At 40.1% G+C, this 19737-nt stretch overlaps 1 protein-coding gene across 1 annotated transcript; it reads left to right on the top strand.

Annotated features, from left to right (window-relative positions):
- The first annotated feature begins 4884 nt into the window (after positions 1 to 4884).
- On the top strand, positions 4885 to 19523 carry NOM1 (nucleolar protein with MIF4G domain 1). Its single transcript, XM_065731530.1, has 11 exons — positions 4885 to 5698; positions 6460 to 6584; positions 7475 to 7670; positions 9801 to 10124; positions 10584 to 10694; positions 12150 to 12317; positions 12940 to 13061; positions 16436 to 16568; positions 16850 to 16981; positions 17997 to 18106; positions 19160 to 19523. Exons 1-11 carry the CDS (start codon positions 4889 to 4891, stop codon positions 19335 to 19337), a joined length of 2409 nt encoding a protein of 802 aa, XP_065587602.1. The 5' UTR covers positions 4885 to 4888; the 3' UTR covers positions 19338 to 19523.
- The last annotated feature ends 214 nt before the right edge of the window (positions 19524 to 19737 follow it).

Below are 19737 nucleotides of genomic sequence, written 5' to 3'. Positions count from 1 at the left end.
CAGGCAGTGATCTCAGAGGCCTGAGTTAGTGGGTATAACATCACAAAGCATGCGAAGATATTTCTAAGCCTATTTTACACATAACGTAACTAAGATTGGATTAATCTCACTCAGCAGCAGATATCTACAATGATTCTTCAGCTGGATTGATCTCTCTGGGCTCTCTATATAGTCACTGTAGATTACTCAGTGATTAATCTCTTTCTAAAACAGTTCTTCACCTCTAGAAGCTTCCATTTCTTCTCTTCCAGTCAAGAGGGACACTGGGTTAATTTGCTCAACTATAAACATCTATTCACAGATAACTTAAGTTACCTGGTAAGATTCCATCTTCAAGGCATGCAGAGACTAAGAATCCAATCTTGGGAAAAGTCTGAAAAGTTCAGGCACTTTGATTTGCTTAAGGCTCTGCTGAACCCTCTGCTTTCTACTTAAACTGCAAGAGACACTAATCTTATAATTTGCTTGCAAGCAGAGAGAACTAAGTCTTTAATTGGAAATATCATATTCTAGTTATACTTGGGCAAGCAGGGTTCCTGAACAGGAGCTGCATAATAAATTAATGCTATGTCAAGAACAATAGCATAATGCATCAGAGGAACAAATGTTAAGAAGTGGAATAGCAACCAACAAGTATAAATCTGTATCACTGTTACAGTGTATGTTAACCAGATCCAAAGTTTGCTGTCAGCATGAAAAGACTTCCAAGGACTTGACTATGCCTTGACTCAGATACATATCGTGTTTTGTATGGAATAATGGAGTGAGTCTTTTGGTAACTGTTAACACCTCCTGAGCAAGAAAAAGCTGCTGGAAATTGTCTCAGAAAACAACTTACCCTGCATGTTAAGAGACAGTGTTAGCAGTGGGATGGATGGTAACACTGAACATTGCTACTGGTGAAATGCCCCTGTGAGTGGCATGGAAGTAATATGCCAGCACTTGCACTTTTTATAGGTAAATGAATAGGTAAAAGGTGATTTGTTGAACTCAATGCATTCATAGGTATCTATTCCAGAGTACCATTCCTACTTCCATGCATTATTTTTTAAAGCTGCCTCATCAGAATTAAATAACAAAAATAAACTCAGATTGATCTTCAGGAAAGAGTGACAACCAAAATGTTGAAGCTAAGCAATTACGAATAAAAGGAGAAAGAACAGAGGAGAAAGGAAATGTCCCTTGTTAAATATTTACTTCATCTCTGATGAAAATTGGCTTGTCAATGACAATATAATACAAGTGTTCTTTAGGTAAGGTCAACTTTCAGCACTGAGTTAAGTCTTCTATAAAGACATTTCATTGATTATATAAACGTCATATAGGAAATGCAAAGTACCATAATGTGGGAGTTTGATCAATGATGTTATCCTGATTTATAACTGTATTTTTGGACTGTGATGTGCACAAAGCATGAATTTAAAACCTCATTTTAGTTGCAACCTACCTCTTCCTTTTAATAACAAGAAAGTCATCTGATTACATTCTTTCAGCTATCCCCATGTCACGTATTAGATAATCTCCTTATAGTTTAAAACTAAAAACGCTAATGGATTGGGGAAATGGGATTTTGCTTTCATACATTATACTTGTCTTTTTATGCTTGTCTTTCCGACCATTTATCTAAATAATAACCTTCAGTACCCTCTCCTTCCTTCCAATGAACTGAAACACATTAATGACTAAAGTCAGTGAAGACATCTTCTCCCTGATCTAGTTTTGCCTGCTGAGATTACCAGTTTCATGTCCTATTTTCCTACTTCTTTTTTTGAAGAGGGACTTGTGCTACTCATACGATTACTTCCTACTTTGTTTCAATTAAAACACCCTGTGTTAGTTTACACAAACTGACTAAGATCATTGTTAATGAGTATCACCAGTCAGCAGTGACTGAAAGGGTGTTGATTTCAGGGACTAAAAGACAGAAGTGGTATGAAAAACTCAGCAAACAGCTTTCAATCAGAAAATCTGTTGGGGCAGCCTAAGAAAAGAGGAAGTACACACCTGCATGTGAAGGTGCTGAGGGTGGTAGAGTCTGCTGGCAAACATGGAGATAAAGGAGGAGATATTTCAGTGGTCTCAGTGTCAGAATGAGGGAAGATAAATCATCCTGTACAAAAGACAAATGATGGGCCCAGGGTCAGATATAAAGACTGTGGAAATTCTGGAACTACCAGGACAGAGATTTTCTAAAGGATTTGTGTAGATCAACTTTCATTATGCCTGACTTTAGAAGTTATGAGATGTAGTTCTGAAGGAAAAAAAAAAAAAAGAGAGAGAAAATCTCAGCAACAGGGATGTGTCTTTAAGCCATTAAGAAAATAATTTACCTGCCATTAACTTCTGAGAGAGATGGAACTGAAGCACAGTGGAAGAGCCAGCAACTTCATACCGTTCTGAGACTTTGGAAAACATATTCCAGAGGATAAACATCCTTTCATAGAAAATCTCTCCCAGCAGCTCTTCTCTTTCACACAAGGACAAATGTCAGTTCTGTTGACCACAGCAGTGGCAACATGGCATGGAAGTGAACAGTATCTCAAGTAGGCAGGTGCCACTTTAGAAAGTCACAGCTGTCTTAAAGTAGCTCACACTGTTCTGCTGCTCCCCTTGCTCTGAATAATTTCATCCTGGTATTAACTTTGCAGACAAAAATATATGTATAGTCAAAAAAAGACTTTGGATTTAAAGAGATATTCTGACATGAATCAAGCTGTTTCCTCCATTGATAAGAACAATGAATGACCCCGTGAAATCAACCTAGAAGTCTTCCAGGTACAACACAGATATTTCCTATGGTGATAAATAGCAAGATATTCTCAACAGCAACAAATTACAAAAGAGCAAGTATGTACCTACCTGTGTTATATAGACACTAAATAACATCTTCATGACTTGTGGGAGGTGACGAGGAAAAATAGAAGACAGATGGCTAAAGGATGAGTATTTCACTCAATGTGCAAGAAAGAAAAACAAAACAAAACAAAACAGAAAAAAAAGCAAATCCACAAGTAACATTTAACAGCAAAAGAAATCTGCTAACCGAAGTTATCTCAGTGGGAAGCAAAAGCATCCGGAAGCAACAATTCTATACGAAGTTTCATTTCTAGTGAATCATGCCATTATGTTCAATTTAATTCTAAATGTGAAACCTGCCCTTATTGCTTGTTCTCTGCTGTGGGATCACTGTCAAAACAAAGAATGATTACAAAATGTTCCCCCAGTTCTGAATTCATATTTGCTAAGTGATGCTGATATGATGCAGAGATCTAAATGTGAGATTTGTAAAATCAAAAGTGAATTTCTCCTCTTGTCTTTAGATGACACAGGAAAGCTGGAACAGATTTGAAGAGCTTCTTATAATGTCATGACAAGAAAACTGCATTTACTATGTCCTGTAAGCCAAACTCGTAAACATAAAACAGGAATCCACAATGTTCTAGAGCAGTATCTGAATTACTTGTCATAATGTATTAATTTAGATACGGCATCCCTAGGTTTGAATGATGAATTAGTCTATGCAGTTTGTTATTTCTTTCAATATAATTTTTTCATGATAGTTACTTCTAGATTTTCCCTGAAATATCACTTTACCTTAGAAAGTGTTTGTAACAAATGATGATAATTCTACTTCTGTATTTTTTGTTACAGTAGCATGTCCATTTTCACCCCAATTTAGGATTATGTAGTTCAGCAAAATACATGTTTTCCACACATTCCTCTGATGCATGAAGTGCTGAAGGTGGTAAATACTGGCATTCTCTTTCTTTGAAGAAATATGAGATTTCCCATTATTTGAAAGCTTTGTTGCCCTGAATGACAAATTACACAATGAGACAGGAGGAGGATGCAAATCTTACTTTTAAAAGCATCTAATATTTGCTCAAATTATATTCAGCTGTATTTATCTAGCATTCTGGCATGCTGATGGAATAGTATTATCAATAAATCTATAAGTAGGATGCATAATGCATGTGAGCTGTCTGTGCACGAAGAAAGAGCAGAACACCAATAAATTAGAGCATAATATATAGTTTAAATGTAGCGAAGGGAATGCCTTGACAAATCAACACAGCATATTTTGTCACTGAGAGGGAAAGATTCATTGTACACCAGCCTTGAGAATGCTAGATTTCTGAAGCATGGGGTCGTCTAGGACAGATGATGTCATTGAAAGAGTATGGAAACATGCATTCAAGAGCAAAAATAATCTATAGAGTAATAATAAAAAATATGTTAATTTTTCAGCTAAAACTGAAGTTCTCTCCAGTGTTCAAGAGAGTTTGGGAATGCAACAGGAGAGAACAAAATAATAAACCTGATTTCCTATGGATTTGGTACCCACAGGAGATTCATGACTGATCCTTCCTCTGAACCTGAGTGCAGGCTTTCCTGTCTGGATTTTCTGTGATGTATATTAATGTGTAAGTCTTGTTTTTTGGCTGAGAAAGTCTTTTCTCTACTATGGAAAATTTGATAAATCATAAAATGTGGGGAAAGTCAGTGCTTTGGGGAACTGAACTGTGTTTGGGAACTGCCAAACATGACTGGAAGTCACCGTTAGATTTCAAAGTTGGTTGGAGGACACGGGCATGTGACCACACACACACACCGAGCAGGGGAAAAAATAAAAGAAAAAAAGATGAAGGTGCCAACTGGTTTTCCTGCAGACAGCAGCAAAGTGACACAGGACATGCAATTCCCTCTGATCACTGAAGTGACAGACAGCTGCCACCTGCTCTGCCTGTGCCTTGGGCCCGGCTCCGGGTCCGCTTCGGGCTCCCCCGGGCGCCGCCTCTCCCGCCCTTCCCGCGCCGGTCCAGCAGGGGGCGCTGCAGCCCCAAAGCGGCGCCCGGGAGGCGGAAGCGACGCGCGGCTGTTCCCCAAGATGGCGGCGCCCAGGCGCGGCGTGGCTCGGGGCGCGATGAAGCGGCCGTCGGGCGGGAAGCTGGACAGGTTGCGGCTGGCGGTGCGCGACTTCGTGCAGGCGGCCGGAGACCAGCCGCCGCAGCAGCACCTCCTGCTGAAAGGCCCGGACAGGCCGAGCCGAAAGAGCCGGCGGGACGCGAGGAAGGAGAAGCGCAGGTTGAAGCGGAGCCGCCGCCGCCTCCTCCGACGCGGAGTGACGGGGGACGGCCCCGCTCCCGCCGCCCGTCCCGCAGTTCCAGCCTCGCCCGCCGCCGCCGCCGTGAAGAAGCAGCCGGAGCCGCCGCGACAGCCGAAGAAACCCCCGCCGAAAGCGCCGCGGCCTCCGCTAGCGGCCCCTCGGGCGTCCGCCGCCGCTTCGTCGAGGAAGCGGGGCCTACTGGAGGCCAACGAGGAGGAGGACAGGGAGATCCGGCGCCTGGAGAGGCAGCTGAGGCTCGGCAAGCGCCGCAGGAAGAAGGGGGAGGCCGCGAGCGAGGAGCTGCCGCAAAGCTTCCTGCGGGACGGGCTGGGCTACGTGCTGGGCGCGCTCGGCTCCGGCGCCGGCCTCGCCGGGCTCTGCCAGAGCAGCGACGAGGAGGAGGGCCCGGAACCGGGAGGGCGTGGGGAGGGCGCTGAGAAAGCACAGGAGCGCCCCGAGAAGCTGGGAGAGGTCTCTGACAGCTTCGAAGAGTCAGATGGAGAAGGACAGTGGGACAGCGAGAGCTCATCTGCCGAGGACAGTGGAGTGCCTGAGGGAAGCGAGGCCCCAGAAGAGGAGGAAGAGCAGGAGGTAGGGAGCCGGCTTGAAATAACACAAACTTGCTTATCAGAGTACGTGCAAAGCAGACCTGATGTCACCTCTGCGAAGCACTGGTGTTTGCTGTTCGTTCAGCGTGGAGAGGTGTTGGTGAAAACCACACTTGGTCCAGCAGCAGCACTGCCTTCTGAGCTGCTGCCAAGCCCTAGAGACACACTGTGCTGGCACACTGCACCTTAACACACAAAACCTTGTTTGTGCATAGACAACAAATAAAAGAAACAAAAGCATCACCGTCCCAGAAACAGATTAAGCACTTCCCTAAGATCACAAAGAGCCTACAAGACACTGAATATGTGTTAGAAACAGAACTCCTCCTTCCAGAGGATGCCAGACATTTTACTTGTGTTGGCTTTGTAGCACAAGTGGAGAAGAGGAAGCCAAACACATTTAGCCCCGCAGCACCAAGTTAATCTGGTAGCACCACTGCAGCTGACGCTTTCACCTGCAGAGGTTTCTGTTGCCTATCTGGTTAAACCAGGGACCTAAGATATCAGTTTTATTAAAAGTAATTTACTTAAAACTTCATGTGAAGGGAGAAATTCTTTTGCTTCTCTGAAGCTGATCATAAGCAGCAACTTGCTGCATGCTTTTTTCCCCAAATGAGGTTGTTCCTTTGGCATTACTATGTGCTTAACAAAAAGTCTGATACATTAATATTAGATAGAAATATATACTTAAGCTCAAATATTTTAAATACTAATCTCGTTTGCTGTGATTGTTTTCTTTATAAGGATCATGATCAGAATGCTACAAAGTACATTCCCCCTCAAGTAAGAAAAGCTCAGGAGGTACTTGATGACAAGAAAAAAGAAGAATTGGGAAGACTGAAGAAAATAGTGAATGGTCTTATTAATAGGTAATGTAATAAGCACAAGTCATTAATCTTTCTGATTCTGTGTCAGCGCTCATCACTCAAAGGAAAGCGCCTTGGATGTGAACTTTTGTCTTTGCAAACTGTTTTTAAGTTGGCAGCTGTGTCTGCTATTCTTAATAATAATTATCTTTGTTGACAGAAATTCTTCAAAGTTGGTAGTTATTGAAGTTGAAAAGCCTAGAAAATAAATTTAAGATTGGGCTGAATTCCACACAGCTGCTGCCCACAAGTACTAGCTATAATTCTCTAAGTGCACCTCCCAGTACACCTATTTAAAAAATGCAGTGTGAGATCCCTGTTGTTCCCACACCAGCCCCTTGTGTTAAAATTGAATACAACTAATTTTCTCCAGTATTACCACCAAGGAAAAACTTTATGATACTTCAAATACTGAAGAAACAAAAAAATAATTAAGACTTGCACATTTTTATTTTTAGAGTGCCTTCAGAATAAAGAAATCTATTGACATTATTTATAAATCACAGACTGCAGAACAGAGTTTGTGCAGTCACTCAGGGTTTGCTATACATGATGTGTTACAGAAGTACTGAATGTTTTTGTACTTAGTTTCTCCAAAAACTGTGATGTGCCAGAGCTACAAGTGATCAAAGCAAAGCTTGCTTTTAATAAGGCTGTTCAATACAACAGTAACCACAGTGACACTGCTTTGCTTGTACAGCTGATTTTACTCATAATTACTTCTTAAAAAGTAACAGATTCAGAGGTTTTAGTTTAGTGAATGTTACATTCTTCTTCTCACTAATTTTAGAGAAACTAGGTGAATTTAGGAACAGGTTGCAAGTTGGATACTTTGAAAATGGTGGAGCTGTGTTACCAGGCAAACTAGTGAACACTATTTTGTTTCTCCATAGGTTGAGTGAGCCAAATTTGTCCTCCATTAGTGGACAGCTGGAAGAACTTTACATGGCCAACAGCAGAAAGGACATGAATGAAACTCTAACAAATATCCTTATGAATGCTTGTGTTACTGCAGTTGCCATGCCTGCAAGACTGATGATGGAGCACGTCCTTTTGGTCAGCATTCTTCATCATACAGTAGGAACTGAGGTAATTCTTGTGGCTGGGACTAATACTCTTGAAGGCTGCAAGTTGGGGAGCATATTGATGCTCAGATTGTCTTTTAATTTCTGATTGTGTGTCACCAAGCAGCATCAAGTTGAACAGATATTCTCTTGGACATATGAAAGTGTACACACAGTTCACAAATGCAATAAAGAGAGACTCCACGCTTCAAGGAGTCCTTCCACATCAGTGAAAGCAGTACCTTTGGTTCTTTTAAAGCCCAGTTGTGTAAGTCATAGCTAGATGTGACTCCATAAATATTAAAAACCTAATGAATTGTAGCAGTTTTCTCAGGTTTTTTTATATTTAAGTTTGATTTAGGTATCTTTCTTGCTTAGTGTTAAGAAACTGAAGTTACAAAAGAATTGAAATTAGCTTAAATTTATGTTTTCCTCAGAGAATTGAGGTGTATCAGCACAGTACTCCCATCTAATTACATTCCTATCCTACCTCTTAGTGCAAGAACCATGTTGATGCAAGTTCTTCAGTTGTTATTTGGGTCAACAGATATCATGGGCTCTAAAACCATATTAAATATCAGATGGATGCAGTTACACCAGCTTCCCTATGCAGCCTTGCTGTTAAGCTTTCGTCTTTCGTTTCATTCCTCTGCTTCCTGGAAGGAAGTTATTAATACTAATGCATGATACCATAATACCACTTTAAGAGGAGAAATCTAATGTGTTCAGAAGATGAAGCTTACTAGAATACTGAGTAATAGGCAGCTGATGTTCAGGCTGTCTTCTATACTAATAACTCTTTTACTGCACACCTTTGATGATAGGAGTTCTGTTCATGAAGAAGCAAAATCGTTTCTGGTGGATTCTTAGCAGCACAAGACAAAGCATTCAGAGGTAGGCCAGCAGCTATACACAGAAAGAACAGAACTCACCCATGTGTTGGAGGGGCTCTCTAGCTATACAGCACTCCATCTCAGGAAGCAAGAGAGGTTTGTCTTTCCATGGCAGGTCCTTATATGAGCCTGGGGGAGCTCCACTCTGGGTCCTCCCCTTCTAGTCAAGTGGGGAGTGCAGGTGCAAACAATTTGCCTGTGCTCCCTGGGCCAGCCACACCCCTTCACGAGGTGCTCATTCACCAGTTCCAAACTGTGTCCTAACAGTTCCCCTACAATAAGTTCATAGCATTTAACTATATTATGAAGTGCTATAGGGTTGTTTTTTTTTCCGTGAAATGAATTTAGTCTGTGCATTGCACACAAGTGTGGTAATGCAATTGCATTTTGGATTAGCTTGGTCAGTGCAAAAGTTGAGATTCTAGTGGCTGTGTGCATGCATTTGTGCAGTGGGATTGCTGTATAGTTTAATCTTCAGCTGCTGGAGGTTTGTAGTGCAAGTCAGTGCTGCTGCCAGGACCTAAAAACAGGACAAAATAAAAAAAGCAACCAGCAAATATTACCACGATAGTAATGGTGAGGAGAGTGGGCTGAGGGAAGTCGTGTTTGAACCCCAGCAGTAATGTGTGCATTACCCAACTGTGCTTTGATATGCTTTTTAATTCCAGTCTTGAGCATTAGTTTTTTCCTCATAAATACAGGTTTCAGGTGGTTTTTTTTTTCAGCTGTACCTCTGACAGCTGGCTGAGTCTTATGCTCACTTTAAAACCAGCTCAAGATCATGCTCTGCAAGTGAAAACTGGTTTTGGTTGGGTTTGTTTTACTTCATCATCTGTTAATTTTTTTATTTTTTTATTTTTGTAATGCTAAACTGTGATGCATTTGATTTTGGACATGCAGCTTTTACTGGGTACGTGGTTAGCAGTAACAGCTTGACAGTCCGACAGCAGGGGAGATGGTTGTGAAAACTGTGTGAGCAGGTTCTGATCTGCGTGTACTGTAATTTCAGAACATTGCTTTCTTTTGCACAGGCTTTAACAGGTATCTGTATGGTACGCATGAGGTTAAATAATACACACTTTAAGAAAATGTGACATAATTATATATATGTACAGTACATCCATATTTATTGATGGGAACTACAATATTTCTTTAAAATTAATAATAGCAATGCTTCCAAAATGAACATATTGCAGATGTCTGTAAAATCTACCAATGTTTAAAGGCTGACTTTTTTTTTTTCTGATTGGAACTATTGCCAGGTCGGTGCTCACTTCTTGGAAGCTGTGGTGAAGAAATTTGATGAACTCAGTCGAAGAGATGCTGAAGGGAAAGAATGTGAAAATCTGCTTGCCTTGATTGCCCATCTTTATAACTTCCACGTAGTTCATTGCCTGCTGATCTTTGATATTCTGAAGAAGCTTGTTAGCAGTTTCACTGAAAAAGATATTGAACTGATTTTGTTTCTTCTGAAAAACGTGGGCTTTTCCTTAAGAAAAGATGATGCGTTGGCTTTGAAGGACCTGATCAGTGAAGCCCAGAGCAAAGCAAACACAGCAGAGAAGGAATTTAAGGATCAGACTCGAGTATGTGTGTATGAAGGATTTTCTTTTCTGAATCAACCTTGCTAAGTGTTTGGGCACATGTGTTAATTTACCAGAATGCTTTCTGCTGTACTCTAGGTTCTCAGTTAGATCTCAGTCATTGTGTTTGTTCACTTTCTCCTTACCTGTCTTGCAGCTGATGAAAGTAGAGCTGTTGTGTTATGCAATGGATAATTCTTGCGTTCCGTGATGCTTTTTTACACTTCAAAAAGTTTGGTGTTTAGCACCTACGACTTTGAATTCAAGTTTGAACACCAATTAATACAATAGGAGTTAAAGTAAACATCCTTCTCCGTATTTGTGTTCACATCATCCAAATCTCAAAGTACGTTACCAGATCAGTTGTTTATTCCCACAGAGCATTATTTTCCAAACACATTTCCTGCTTTATTAAGCAAACTTGCAACACATAGTTCACATAAATATTTCTTTCCCTTGTAGGTTCGTTTTATGCTGGAGACTATGTTGGCACTAAGGAATAATGACATGCGTAAGATTCCTGGCTATGATCCCGAACCAGTTGAAAAACTCCGCAAACTGCAAAGAGCGTTGGTGAGAACTTCCTTGTCAGATACAGTACAGCTGTTCTTACACTACAGATAATTAATTCTGGTTTATGTCAGCTTGATGATGTGTAAGAAACTGTGTAATATGTAGTATAGAAGATAGTTATGTTTATATAATACATATATGCATATTGTGTGCATGTGTGGACACATAAAATACTTTTTTTTAATATATGTTATATAGCAATTCTTATAACAATGTTTAAGTCTTGTGGTCAAAAATGACTTTAGCACTTGAACAGTCTCCTGCCAGCCAGCCTTCTGCAGAATGTTCTGCTAGAGTACATAGTACTTAATCAAAGATGCTGAGGCAAAGTCCTTTACATGACAGAGACTGTGGAATGTTTAATGATCGTGTAGGAGAAATGAGTCATCATGACAAGTTCTTTTTTTCCATAGTTTAAGTTCTGAAAACTTGCATGTATTGCTTTATTTTTCCTTGTTTTCATATTTGGGAACCTTGTGCTGAGTGTCTAAAATAATTCAGTATAAAAGGCTTGAAAACATTTGTCTCTGGTGAAAATGAATTTGTTTGCTAGATTTGAATCTGGTTCTAGTGTGTCTGCAAAGACCCTCCTGTCTGCAAAGTGTTATTTTTCAGAAACTTGTAAGTACAACATGCACTGTAGAATTTCCTCTATTAATTTTTCACAATCCTCTTAGTACACTTCTAGATCTGTTGTTGAATATTCCTGTTTTGTTTGAAAATGGATTTTTTTTTTTTGTTGTACAGAGCATGTGGCAGTTTGTCGTTGTGTTTGATCATGAACAGTCAAAAGGAAGGTTATGACAGGATTGTAAAAATGCTTCAGTTAGTTTCCAATGTCATCTCATCAAATCTGAATTGTAATTGAGTTGTTTGTTTTTGGACGGGCAGGTAGATACTTTCTTTTTTCTTTTATCATCAAAAAATAAGGAAAAATAAAAGTCAGAAGTTTCTAAGCACAGATTTGATCAACTTTGTCAGTTTGGGAAACTAGAGCAAAAGGGAAATTGGTAAATTTTTTTCAGGTTGCTGCTTGGAAGAGCAGATTGTGGAAGTAGATCTCTTGGAGGTCTTTTGAAGTTTTCTGTATTTCTTCAAAACATTTATTTAAAAGTATCATAGAACCATAGAATCACAGAATGGCCTGGGTTGAAAAGCACCTCAAGGATCATTGAGTTTCAACCCCCTTGCCATGGGCAGAGTCTCCAACCACTGGACCAGGTCACCAAGCACAGGCTGCCCAGAGTCACACCCAGCCTGGCCTTGAATGCCTCCAGGGATGGGGCATCCACAACCAGTGCGTTACCACCCTCTGAGTGAAAAACTTCCTCCTAACATCTAACCTCAATCTCAGCTGTCTTAGTTTAAAACCATTCCCATTCCATTAACAGTGATTTTAAATAGTTAAAGTATCTTAAAAGAATGTCTTCCAAAACACTATTCTTGTTCTTCAAGGTTCACAGCAGTAGTGGTGGAAAAGAAACGCAGCTCCGTGTCTCCCTGGAGTCCCTCCTCAATGCTGATCGGGTTGGTCGCTGGTGGATCGTAGGGTCATCCTGGAGTGGAGCACCAATGATCAGTAACACAGACAGCAAGACTCAGCAAAAATTGCATATTGGAAAGGTAAATCCAAGCAGGACTGGTTATAAATCTAATTGTTGTCTTTGTTCTTCTGAATATTCTTGATATAGGTGAATAACTCATTTTGGAGCCCACTTTGTGGACTCCTGCAAGTTGAAACTGATGAATTGTGAATTCTGGTCTTAAAATTTTCAAAATGTTGGACTCGTGACCTCCGTAAGAGCTGTTATTCTCATAATGCTTCACTGTAGTTTGTTTGTTTGTCTATTTGTTTTTTATCCTGTGCAATTTTAACTTTGGCATTGCCAAAGTAACCTGTTACATGAAATGGAAGAAGATACTTCAAGTAGCTTTGATTATTTGAATCCTTGTATGTAGTGTTATCTGCCCACGGGTGGCATATATCTAAGTTGATTATAAAAGTAATTTGTTGAGGTGGTAATGGCATGGTCCCATACATTAGTGAAACACTTCTTCAAAATAATTGGCACAATTAAACTAGATTTCCATAGTTGAAAAAGCTCCTGCTGATGCCTGTACCTCTACTGGACAAAAGTTCAGGACCTTTGGATTCATGCTTTACCATTTACTGGAGATTTTGTTAATGGTCCTATTGGAGGCTGCACAGAAATAGCTCTATTAAAGCTTTTTTTTCTTTTTTCAGGTGAGTTCAAAGATAATGGAACTTGCTCGTAAGCAGAGGATGAACACTGATATCAGGAGAAGTATTTTCTGTGTATTGATGACAAGTGAAGACTTCATGGATGCCTTTGAAAAGCTACTTAAGTAAGTACTGACAAGGTCAGAAGAAAGCCCAGAAGTAAAACTAGCATTGGCAGGGTAGGAAAACTAACATTGCTGTCCGGGCTTAACAGCATTTAATCAATAATATGATCACAAAAGTGTGTAACTAGGGATCCACATGAGGATGGAGTATAAGGATGAGAGGGGGATCAGAATTCTGTAAGGACTACTGAGGGTCAGGCAGAACTGACTGGCAATCAGGGGAAGTAAGTAGCTCCTGTTGTTGGCATTCATGTGCAGAACTGTGATTTACGTCATCTTTTGATTTAAGGAACCTCTGTGATTTTTTTCCATTGAAAAAATATGGATCCCAGTCTAGTGGATCCTGGTCCACACTTGCTTTTGCCACCTTGTACGTCTCTGTCTGTACTTGTAGTGGTGTTCTAGCACCTGAGCTTCCCTGCAGAATATGTTCTATCCTGGAGAATTGATTAGCTTTGGATTTGCTCCAGGGTCACATATCATGGTAAGACCAGTTTCCACAACACTTAGCAAACAGCTTTTTAGAAGACTGTGTTCAGGGAAGAGCTCAAACTAAGTTATTCTTTGTGTCTGTCAGAATATTAATTGCAAGTCTTCAGTAACTGGGAAGGGGGAGATCAGGTCTGAACTTTCCTGTTGCTGCCTTGTAATTCAAAGGAATTGTTTTACCAGGATGGCATGCAATTATTTAATTTGCTAACCAAACCAAAACAGACTCTGTAATAAAGTCAACTAATATTTGATTAAATGCCACTTCTGCAAAACACAGCTTGGATTTAAGACTGCAGTGGACTCATTCCAATATCTTAATATGGCTGTGTTCAATTAAAAGAAATTAGCTGCTGCTGCTGCAGTTCTTGCCAAGGCCTGGTAGCTCAATTTGCAAATTGATCCTTGCCTCTCATCTGTGCTATTTAAGCTAGTATACAAATCTGTATACACACAGGCTTGTCAGAAAAACTACGTCTGCAGATTGCTTGATGTGCGTCAATACTGATTTTTATGCAGCAAATGCAGAGAGGGGAGGACTGTAAAATCTGCCCACATCTGGCAGAGTATAATGGAAAGTACACAGAATTGTCACTGAAGGAATGAACTCCAATATGAAAATGTTTTCCAGAGTGTTTGGAAGTTTATTTTCATGTGCTTGGTGTCAGTCTCTTGAGAAATGCATGAAGATGTACTTCAGTTGTGCTTGTTGATTCATCTGCTGCTCGGTTTCTGGCAGAGTTGAGGTGTGGTTAAATGGTGATTTAAACCATTTTAAATCCAAGCTGTTGTAATTTGCTTCTTTCAGTCTTCCTTTCAACAGAAGGAAGCCAGTAGTTTGTAGCCACAACAGCTCCCTGAAGTGGCTCGACTTGGAAGTGTTGGGAACATGACTGGAGCCAGTGTGAGACTCGATCCACTTCATTATCTGAAAGGCTGCACATCCTTACCAAAGCACATATTCACACTGGAGAAAGGATGAGTGCTTTTTAGATTTGATGGACAGGCAGTTTCTTAAGCTATTTCATAGACGTGAAGAACTTGAAAAGCTCTACATTTGACAAAAACATTGAAACAGTTGTGGAAGTCTTAGATATCCTGTTGTACTGTGTTGTGCAATTCAGAATATGTGACTGTATCTGCTGCAATCTCCTGCACTGTGTTTTAAAAGCTGATATTGAATGTTATTGGTTTTGATCTGAAGCCAGTGATAGTTGTGAGCTTCTGCTGTTGATACCTAACCTACTTAGAGGCAGCGTGTGCTGGTGATAAAATGCCTTCTTTAGAGGTAGTTATTCCATATACAGAGGGAAGTTTTTAAGGTGATGGAGACTTGCAAGTCCACGAGGGTGCTGTACCTCTTGAGCCATTTAAGTGAGGTGGTTGCAGCTTCTTTATCTAAAATTATCAGGCTTCTGAAATCTGTATGGCTTCGTGGTGAGGTTGTTTAGGAATATGAGGTCTGAAAAAAAGCATAGTACTGCTGGGCCTGAGCAAATGAAGGTAAGAACAAAACCATATTTCAAATTGCTGTTATACTTAGTTACAAATGTTTGGCAACATATTTCCAAAATATCTGAGTCGTGTTAGAAGTGATAATGAGTAAAGAAACAGAGCGTGTACCAATGTATGACTGCCGTGTAACTTCATAAGCCATCTCTTAAATATGTTCCAGATAGCTGAGTACCTGTGCAATTTTTTCTGAAGAGGCTTCTGTAACCAACTGAGACACACCTTGGAGATAGGAGAGCAAATTAATGATATCCCAGACTTGCAGATAGAGTGCTGTTCTGTTTTGGGAAACCAGACTTAAGCTTTCACCACTGATTAAAAGTCAACCTAGAAATCATCCCGAATTTTTCAGTTGTAAAACCCTAAGTTCTGTCCTTTGGCTGAATGGTGGTATTTTTTTTCTGATACATATCTATGATCAAATGTAATGGCAGATGTCTGGAGGAGAATACAGCCAATGGCTGTTGGACACAAACTATACAGCCTGTGCTCTGCAGACTGTGGAGCAAGTTCCAGTGGGGTCGAACTTAGTTAGAGAATACATTTGAGTTATATTAATGCCATGAGAAACTTGAGCTTGAAGCAATGAAAATAATTTTGTTTGACATTTTTCAGATTATAATATTAAGCATTCTTCATTTTAATTGGTTTTAACTCTGCCAAGTGTTTGACAGCCCTGGAAGCTAAATCATTTTATTCACAAGAACAGGTGCACTGTGAGTTAGTTGCTATTCCTTGCCAGAGTGCCTCAGCCCTCTTTCAGGGTGGTCAAATGTTCAAGTGGAAGGCTGTTTGTCCTTGGCCTTGATGTTGGGAGACAGACAGTGCAAGTTGTTCCTGATATTGTTAATTTGCTTTTATTTTGATACTGAATATTGATAGTAACCTACCAACACTCGATCCTCTGTATCGGTACGCTGAGTTACAGTGCTTGCTGCAGTACTTCTGCTTTCAAAGGTGCAAACAGTGACAGACTCCATGGTGACTGGTCGTCATCTCTGTTTTCCTTTGTGGAGAGTTACAAACAGGGAGTGAGCTACTTTCCCCTTACCCAGAAATAACTGCTCTTGTATCATTCCACCCCCGTCTGCTGTGGTCTTGTTTTGCGTCTCCTTTAGCACCACTCATGCTGTAACACTTCTCTGTTGCCAAACCAGACTACTGACTTAGCTTACAGTGTGAAGGCTTTGTTTCTATTCAGTGCTTTAAGGATTCTGTAAGAACTTCCAAACAGCTGGAGGTGAATGAGATTTGTCTGTGGGTTTTTTTTTGTTCTGTCTTGTTTTGAAGGTATTAAAAATGTTGATCGTTGTAGCAGTTTGTTAGTTTTTTCCCCTTACTAAACTATTTTTATTCTCTTGCCTAAATTTTAGGCTTGGATTGAAAGATCAGCAGGAGAGAGAAATTGTTCACGTTATCCTTTATTGCTGCTTGCAGGAGAAAACGTATAACCCCTTCTATGCATTTCTGGCTAGCAAAATCTGTGGATATGAAAGACGATTTCAGGTAAAGAAGTTCCTACTTTCAGTACCATTATTATAGATAGACAGTTACTAAGCACCTGACAGCAGGTGCATGCCTGTTATGATCTGAGTACGAAACAAAATACCTTCCACAGATGATTTTGCATTCTTCTGTATCACACATTTGAAAAGAAATTGAACAGTCTGATCAAGCATTTCCTGGTGAACAGAGGCCTCATAAGGAATAGAAGGTGCAAAGATTTTGCTGTTTCTCACTTAAACAGTCATTTAGTTGTTTTGTTTCATTTTTCCTTTGATATTTAGGTGACATTTCAGTTTAGTATTTGGGACAAAATCAAAGATTTGGGAAACCTGTCTGCCAGTGCCATCTCCAACTTGGTATCACTGTTGGTTCACTTAGTAAGGACAAAGTCACTGCCACTTTCAGTTCTCAAGGTTGGTGCATTTTCCTTTAAAATATCTGTGTGCTCTCTTCGTATTTACAAGTTCTATGGAAAATGTATACTCTCTGTTACCTAGGTGGTGTTAAGCTGTTTGTTGTCATACAAATGAAACTTGTTCTAAAATCAGCAGATTCATTTCATTGACTTCTCTTATGCTGTCCTTTTGGGGTAGAGGAACCTGGGGTGGCCTAGACATACAGAATTCACGAAGAACACAATATAGAAACATCTTTGTATTGGGTAATGAGTCCACTGAGCCTTGTAGGCTTGGGTAACTGCCTTGCCATCTTGGCTTCTGCACCAAACCCATTTTTTTCATGTGCTGGGCTGCACTTCAGTCCCTAATTCATGGGGGATGCATCTGTCATACTGACATAACCTGGGGAACCGGTGGTGCTGCTCTCCCAAATTGAGAAGCTGCCTTGAAACAGGTGCTTTGGTCTCACAACTGTTCGCAAAGGCAGTGTTACTGGATCCCCACTACGTGTACAGAGTAAACAAACCATTAAAATCCCTGTAGGATTCCATATGTAAAACACTCATGAAATTGTTATTTTCATGAAGAATATCTGGGAACTGAAGCCGTTTCATTAGCAGGCCTTGGATTTTGTGCCATTCGTTTTAGTGCTGTTGGTTTTTATTAGACCAGGAAGAAATACACTGAGTGCTTGGATTTCAGACTGAGGAGATGTAGAATTTATTTAGAAGACTGATTGCAATGCGGCAAGCAGGCAATATTCTAGATTGTTCTAGGTACTTCTGAAGTATTTATCTAATTGAAAATGTATATATTTGTATTCTGCTACTGCTAGTTATTCCTTAGAAACTTCACTGCTTCGTTATTGATTGGCTTTATGGAGGCAGTGTTCTCAGATAATTCTTCTGTGCTGAACCTCAGACTGTATATATGGGAGGGCAGCAGATTTCCTAAGAGCTGTGTTCACTGTGAAGAGGATTCATTTGTTAGAAATACTTGAGCTGAATGAATTTTCTCTGTTCTAAACCAGGTAATTGAATTTGGTGATCTGGATAAACCCAAAGTCCGTTTCTTGCGACAAGTGTTAAGCATGCTGTTAGTCAAAACAGATGAAGATGACATTAATGATATTTTTGGGAGGTAAGTCATCGCAGAAATCTCCAGGGAATCCTTCATTAGTAGTAATTTAAAAAGATAAGAGCTTCTCTGATTTCGTTTGGAATTATACACTGCCTTTTCAGAAGGCCATACATCTACTCTTGAAAAGCAGACTTGCCTGGGGGAAGCTGGAAGTGAGGGGGCAGCAGTTATTTCTGTTTTGTTAGTGCAGGTCCTGATACACATACATCTGTGAAAAGTATTACATCGAATATCTGAAAGCCTTATTATGTATGTTTCACAGGATTTTCATGAGCAGAGCTCTGTAACCCAGCGTATCTTATTGCTTTGCCATCTGTGTGCACTGAGATTTAGTCTTTGCCAGTAGATTGCTTTATAAATTCTTCATTATAATCTTTTTTTTTCTTCTACTAATGAGGGAAAGCTTCAGGGGTTTGGGTTTTTTATTTTTTAATGAATATTGTGTGGAAGATCTTATTTTTATACATGGGACAGGGATTTTTTATAAATCTTTGTCCTCGATGTTCAAAAGACATCAGCTCTTTTGAAGGGACTAAAATATTGTCCTAATGATTCTGTCTCACCTAATCCACCAAACGTATCTGGAAACGCCCGTGTGAAATTGAGTTCCAGTGTTTCAGTTGCAGTGGAGACAGCCATCATTTACAGCTTAGTCCGGGAAGTAAGTTGTGTCGTAGTCACAGTGTCACACAAAGTTAAGGGGAAGTTGTTTCAACTGTTATGCTGTAACATGAGAAATTTCAGATACAGTGTTGGCCTTGGCTTTGGGGTGGTGTTTGTTTTCTGTAGTGTAACTGCTTACCTAAAGCAAGTCTGATACTCTCATATTCCAATTTACTGCTGAGGACCAATTGCATGTTGAGTATTATTTGGGCTGTTTGCCAGATTAGTGTAGACCTGTTTTTAATTTAAAGGCTTCTTTAGAAAAATCACCTTTTTTAGGTTGAATTTATTTTTTTACCATTTCTATTTGAAGATGATGATGGGGGAAAAAAAAAAAACTTTTAAAATGGTCGAAGCCTAATAACTATGTTTTGCTTCGTACCTTTACAGGATATCTGACAACCCCAAACTGGGAGTGCTCCGGGAAGGCTTGAAACTGTTCCTCACCCATTTCTTAGTGAAAAATGCTCAAGTCCAAAACAGTGCTGAAGAAGCTAGCTTGTTAAAAGAGAGAGCTGAACTAGCGAGCAGAGCTTTGCAAGCAAAGGAATCCAAATTCAAACTGTAGTTCTATTTCTCAAGTGAAACGTATGGAAAAACAAGGTGTGCATGAAGCTATAAAGCTTGATTCGGCATTCAGACCCTAATTATTGGGAATGAGGAGAGCCTTGTTACTGTAAAGGATCCACTGTTGTGATGGAAACTGTGCTCAGCATACCATTACTGGTTTAATTGGAGGCAATATGAGGCCTTTCTGAAAAAAGAGAAAATGGGTATTTCATGCAGACAAGTGTCTGGAGAAGAGCTTGAGTTTCTCTTGTGACACACTCCCAGTCAGCAGTAGTGTTCAGCAGTGCATATTCCAGACTTTCAGAAGACTGACCACTGTATGTTAAAGAAACAGCCTTCACCAGAGGCTTTTACTACCTACCAATGCATTTGCCTGAAGCAGCGAGCCACTAGATGGC

The sequence above is a fragment of the Cyrtonyx montezumae genome, unplaced genomic scaffold, assembly GCF_038088225.1.
Source record: "Cyrtonyx montezumae isolate F1298 unplaced genomic scaffold, pur_monq_1.0 scaffold_14, whole genome shotgun sequence".
Classification (NCBI taxonomy): domain Eukaryota; kingdom Metazoa; phylum Chordata; class Aves; order Galliformes; family Odontophoridae; genus Cyrtonyx; species Cyrtonyx montezumae.
The sequence above is the reverse complement of the archived record's forward strand: the minus strand, read 5'-3'. Positions and strand labels throughout refer to the sequence as shown.